Source organism: Galeopterus variegatus, unplaced genomic scaffold (genome assembly GCF_000696425.1).
Source record: "Galeopterus variegatus unplaced genomic scaffold, G_variegatus-3.0.2 Scaffold651, whole genome shotgun sequence".
Lineage (NCBI taxonomy): Eukaryota > Metazoa > Chordata > Mammalia > Dermoptera > Cynocephalidae > Galeopterus > Galeopterus variegatus.
In genome coordinates this window covers 525217-531951 of record NW_007726762.1, presented here as the reverse complement: position 1 = coordinate 531951, position 6735 = coordinate 525217, and the positions used below count along the sequence as shown (strand labels likewise).

General features: G+C 31.3%; 1 protein-coding gene across 1 annotated transcript in view; it reads left to right on the top strand.

Moving 5' to 3' along the window:
* The window catches only part of CWC22 (CWC22 spliceosome-associated protein), a 54530-nt gene that overhangs the window by 39166 nt on the left and 8629 nt on the right, over positions 1-6735 (top strand). Inside the window, exons 13-15 of the mRNA XM_008570994.1 lie at positions 1178-1238; positions 4743-4820; positions 5462-5614. Coding sequence (XP_008569216.1) covers positions 1178-1238; positions 4743-4820; positions 5462-5614 — 292 coding nt within the window. The remainder of the gene's footprint in view (positions 1-1177; positions 1239-4742; positions 4821-5461; positions 5615-6735) is intronic.

Sequence of the window (6735 nt, the reverse complement as noted above, 5' to 3'; positions counted from 1 at the left end):
TATAAACCTAAATCAGAATAGTATCCTATAAGTGTTTTTGCCTCCAGTTATTGTTGTTACTTATTTAGGTGTTCATTTGTGACTGGTGAATAAAAATACATTTCTTAGAAATTTTAGCCAGTTAGAAATATTTATGAAATAAGCATTAACATTTTAAAGCTTTCATTTGTCTTTGTCCTCATTGTTAAGCATGTTGTTTTACTTAAGCTTTTGAATATATTTATTGATCTTTTTCTTCCTTAGATTTATTTGACAAGTAAATGTAGAACAGTACAGCTGGCTCTCGGGAAAACTTTCAGTGTTGGTTGGAAAGCATTCCTTGAAATATGGGGTCTGGTTTCCCAGACGTAGAGTACTTATATTTGGATTATCAAATCAGGACAGTTAATAAATTCTTTATGTGCAGTTATTACTCTCCGATGTTTGAAGGAAAAGATATTGCTAATACTTAAGAATTTACTACTGTTGTACCTCAGTGACTAATTTGGAGATAAAGAATATTTGATAAGCATAATATTGTTACAGAAATGAGAGAAACTTACATACTTTGCATAATATTGTTTTTTCACCTTAAAATGAAGAAAATACATTTAACAGAAACCCTTTTATCTGACTAGTTATGGCTTGAGGTTGGTTGGCTTGAGGGAATAATAAAAACCAATTCATATACTTCTCTCTCTTTTTTTATCTTTTTTAAGTTGAGATTTTAGTCACATATCATAAAATTCACTCATTTTAAAGTGTACCACTAAATTAGCAGTTTTAGTATGTTCACAGAGTTGTACAACCAACACCAGTATATAATTCCAGAATATTTTATTACTCCAGAACTAAATCCTGTAACTATTAGCAGTCACTCCCTTTTTCCCTTAATCTACTTTCTGTGTCTATGGATTTGCCTGTTCTGGACATTTTATATAAATGGAATCATACTATATAGCTTTTGTGTCTGGCTTCTTTCACTGAATGTAGTTCAGGGTTCATCCATGTTTTAGTATGTATCATTCTTTGTAGAGTTAAGAGCCATGTTTTCTTCATATGCACAATATAATAATATGAAATTGCAGTTTAAAAAAAGATTATTCAAGATAATTATTAAAGTAAGATTCTTATATATAAAAGAGTGCTACAGTTTTGCTGCAAGTTTTTAACTATTGTGACTATCTTATCTCCACAGTTTAGATTTTGAAGAATGTGCTCACAAATTACTGAAAATGGAGTTTCCTGAAAGTCAGACAGTATGTTAATACTTTTTTTTCTTTCTATTAGGAAACATATATTGGTTATTAAAATGTTTAAGGCAGTTAATAGTTAGGTTTTGTGAATTGAAAGAATAACTCAGTGCTAATATTCATGTTTAAAATGTAGGTTTTCTATAATTTTAAAATAACTCAATACTTAAGAGTCCTCGGTATTTCCAGTGAGTTAAATTGTCTGCTTGAATGGGACACTGCACTTTACATAGAATTTCTGAGTGGTTGCCTCGTAAATCAAATTGTGGGTTAAATACAATAGGAAATTTGTTCTTTAATGAATTACCTGATCCATCTTCTTCATGCACTAAGGCATTCTTTTGTGGTAGAAATTATAAAGGTCACAGCACATGTTGTTACATTGCTGTAGTTGGATATAGAAGAATCTGGGTTTTTTTACTCATTAGTTTATTTAACAAAAATGTATTCAGCATATACTATGTGTCAGGCACTTGGCAAGGTGTCAGGGATTCAGCAATCCCTAGGGTTACATATGGTACCCTCTTCTCCCCATGGGACTCATTGTCTTATAACTTGGTATGTTTCACTGTTCATCAGAACCCTAAGGCCAAGGATAGTAGAGACTGGATTGAATAGATTATCTTGGGGTTTTTTTCCTAGTTATTTTCTTATGTATAGTGTGTATTTTGCTCCCTGCCCATCTATATTTTAGGTCCTTGAAACCTGAGCCAAGGCTTTGGTTGTTTTGTTTTTTACACCTTGTTTACATGTGGTAGACCTGGCACAGATGCGAAGTGAATGCATCAGCTATAATAGACTGTTCGGTTTCTAGTTCTTCTAGATCTTTTTGATTATCTGAGCTAAGTCAGTATTAAATGTAATATTTTTTTTATGGCTTAAAATATTATCTGTGTAATACTTTTTTAACGGCTTTAAATATTATCTATTATATGGCTTGGCAGTTTGTGGCCCTGGCCCACTCATGTTTTCATAAATAAAGTTTTATTGGAATATAGCCATGCTTGTTCATTGATGTATTGTTTATGGCTCTTTTCACACCCAGCAGTAAAAAGAGTAGTTTCAACAGAGACTATATGGGCTCTACAGCCTAAAATATTTACTCTCTGGCCCTTTATAGAAAAAGGTTGCCAATCTTTGTAGTAGAGTATAGATTTATTCTTAAAATGCCATGGTATGGAATTTTGAGAAAAATTTATTCTTCTCAAATTAAAAAAGTATTTTTTTCCCTTTCTAAGTTTGTTTACTGGCATATTAATAATAGTATACCTATTTGTATTCTGGCTGCAACTGATATGTTATCATTGGAAAGAAATAAATTAGTAAACTAACCTTTAAAATTTTAGTTGACACTAAAATGACTGTGTGATCTTGTCACATTATTTGACAAATATAATTCATTAAAAATTTTATTAATATTAATCTAGAAGATAGTTGTTCTAGAACTAATCTCAACATATTTTGATAAAGAGTGTCTTAGTGCATCTATTTTAATGCACTCAGAAGACTCCTAAAATGGCTATAATATTTAATTATAATGTTAAAATATTTAATTACTGTTAGCCACAGGGAATGACTTTTATAATTGCATTTAGTCTAGGGAGGAAAGTAATTTGTTTTTCAGGTAGTGCTGGCTATTAGCAATTAACATATTACCATGTTTTATTGTTTAAAATCCAATTAACTGCTATATAATTATAAAACACAATGTCAGTAGGAAAAGTTGAAAATGAATTTTAGTATATATCAAGTTAACGTACTGTGGCAGAATTTAGAAAAATCTCATTTAAAATTTTCAGTACTATATGAAATTCTGATAAAGTACACCTTTTATGAACATTTTATTTAATTGAGGTAACTTGTGATTAATCTCTACAAAAAAAAAAAAATCTAGCATTTTTTTCAAATAATAGCATTTGAAAGTGTTCTTATGTTGTAAAGTCAGGCCATTGAGTACATTGTTCCACAAGTAGATTCTCAGTTTCTAGAGCAGTGTTGTCCAATAGAACATTCTGCAGCGATGGAAATATTCATATTCTATACTAATATAGTAGCCAATAGTCACATATAGATTTTGAGTCCCTGAAATATGGCTAATTGAGCTAAATTAATTTAGTGACTAAGGAACTAAAATTTTGATTTTGTGTAATTTTAAATAATTTCAGTTTAAATAGTCCCATGTGGCTAGTTGCTACCATGCTTCACAGCACAATTCTAGAGTGTCTTTTCTATGCTTCTGCAGGGTTCCCTGCCTACCTCTTGCCCTGAGTCCTGTCCCTTGAGACTGTGATGCAAATTGTTTACATAAATATGTGCAGTAAATACTTACCTACCTGTTTTTTTTTTAATATTTACAATTTTTACCTAGGCTGCATCCCCTGTTATTAAATATGGAAAATGTCAAAATTGTTAATTGAAAATATAAAGGTAAAAACTGATAGGATACATATTTTATTTTTATAGACTTGCTTTCTGTATATAGAAGGCAGATACACTGCAGTTACTATACTTGGAAAAAATTTATTTTAAACTTACTGATAAATATTTTATAGAAAAAGGTATTCAGTCAATTCTACAACGGTGGTCAGAGAATGAATTTATACCTTTTTTCATTTTGTCTTCATTCACTTTATGTTGCCTGAGTTTCTCCATCTATAAAATTGCTATAATCAATACATATTTTATTATCTTTCAGGAACTAATAAATAATATTTGTTAACTAAAAACCCCATTTGTGATTTGTGATTATGGTATTTCTGATCAGGGATTTATTTATTAGTTCAATCAAATTTTCACAGAGAGGTTTTTAAGGCACCTATACAACCAGTTGGACAATATTATTCCAACAGTATGGAATGATTTCATCTATTTGTAGAGACCTATCTATAGATAGATCTATATGCATAACATTTATTTTGGGGCTAGAAAATTCAGCCGTAGAAGTGTGTTTTTTTTTTTCTTTCTTCTTTTAAATATATTTTTTCTTTATCAACCAGAGGGTCATTTAAGAAAACATTGAAGTTGTACCTATTTATACCTCTCTAAAGAGTCGTCATGTTTTGTCTTTTCCATACTAACTAAATATATTCCGTAACAATTGAGTTTATGTCTTTAGTATGTGTATAACTGAACTGTTAGATGGTTTGTTGGTGAGTCTAAAATTCTACATATAATCCTTTTAGGATACAGTATATTCAGTCTCTCTCTGATGTATCTCTATTTCATATACTAGGTTTTCTTGAAGTGGTTCAAGAAAACCTATGTGAATTTAGAATTTTATAATTAATCTAATCAGCATAAATAACTAGAAAGCTGTCAGCCAGACCAAAGGCTTTAAAATACGAGCTTAACATAGATTGAGGTTTTTATTTTGTCCTGTTAACTGAAGTTCAGAAGGTTTTCAAAGTTTTTTAAGCCCTTATTTAAAAATGCAGGCAGTTGCTGTCATATTGGTAAATTATCATACAGCATTGTGATTTGAATCATTAATGTAATTTTTCTTCCAAATAGAAAGAACTCTGCAACATGATCCTTGATTGCTGTGCCCAACAAAGGACATATGAGAAATTTTTTGGCTTATTAGCTGGGGTGAGTTCCACCCTCCTTTTTCATGCCAGAATTTAATAGGAGTGCTAAGGGAATTTTTAACATGAAGTTTGTGAATTAATGATCCTGCTTTGTGGTTTGGTCTAATATACTACATATCTCAACATATCTTTATGCTAAAGGCAAATTGTTCTCCCCTTTGTCAGGTTTCCCACTCCCTTCAGCTTCCTCCTTTCCCACTTGATTTTTGCAGGGCCTTAACTTTGCATACCACTCTTCAGAACATTTTGAAATTCTACATGCTTTTTTAACAATCTCCCAATAGAGGACCATTAAATTCTGTCTTTTCAAAACCTTAAAGAAGTTTCTAAAGCCAAGAACATGTTCAGGCAACCCTAGTAAAGTATTTTTTTTAGAGCCAAGCTCCATCCACATGGTAGAAGTATATGTATATAGTTTATAAATGTATGTGTCTATTATAAGTTCGGGTAGATAGAAACCACATATATTAACTTCTTTTGAGCATCGTATAACACAAAGATTTAGTGATATGATATATGTTTTTTGAAGATATACAAAATATATATTGTGTTGATTTAATAAATGTAGGAGGATTAGTATGCTTATAATTGTATTGACATGGAATTTTTAATGGTATTGACATTCAGTTTTTTATTTATTAGAGATTTTGCATGCTAAAAAAAGAATACATGGAATCCTTTGAAAGTATTTTCAAAGAACAGTATGATACCATCCATCGCTTGGAAACAAACAAATTGAGAAATGTTGCTAAGATGTTTGCTCACCTTTTATACACTGATTCACTTCCTTGGAGTGTAAGTAGATGGGTCAATATTTATACTTTCTTTCTAATCCCCTGTTATTCTCAAATAGGTATTAAGTATAACCTAACCATACTTGTCCTATTAGGAAATGTGTTTTAAAATGAAATATGTAGTAAACTTTACTATAACATGTATCTTTTTTTTTTTTGTTGGCTGGCCTGTACAAGGATCTGAACCCTTGACCTTGGTGTTGTAAGGCTGCGCTCTTACCAACTCAGTTAACTGGCCAGCCAGTCTAACATCTATTTTTGAGATTATATTCATGTAACATGGGATTAAAAAGCTAAGTAAAATATAAGAAATACCATTCTGGATTATATTAACAACACAAACCACAACGCTTTTTAATAGTGATTACTAGGAATATTTTCAGGGAAAATATTAGATTTTCATCTCCTTTGCGTACACACACATGAATACACAGTCATATCCACATACAGCGCTATTTTGGATGTACATATGTCTCTGAATTACTTTTTCTGTTTCCTGAGGAAGTAACTCTCCATGGTTCCTCCTGTTGAGACTCAAGAGAAATGATTGTCCTAGCAGGATCTGTTCTTTTTAGCAGACATTGAAGTTGGGTAAAGTGATAGGGAGGAGATCCTGTAGTCATAGTTTGAAGAAGGAAAGATATATTCTTGATGGGGAAATGTGCACTGGATTGGAATTTGAAATGCATTCATTAAGCTGGCATTTATTGAACAACTATTATTCATTCAACCATCATTATTTAGCCACTATCTATGTACCCAGTCACTGGGAGAGGTACTGGTCATTCCAAGTAAGTTATATGTGGTCTCTGCTTTCAAGGAGGTTACTGCATAAGAGAAGAGGTAAGATATTGCGCTTAGCAACAATACAAAGTAAAATATGGTGGGTTATAAGAAAAGCAAAGTTACTAAAGGAAGTTTTAAAAAATTACATCCAGGAGAAGAGAAAGAAGAGAATTACATTGTAGAATACCATAATCCAATGACAGTATGGAGCAACATCACTGATTTTATAAATATTGGATAGGTTTTTTCAGTGCTTTAAGTAGTATGTCCAGCTACATTAATAGGCATTTGTAAGCTAGCCCAGGAGCCTAATTATAATATTTTTTTACCCCCCCC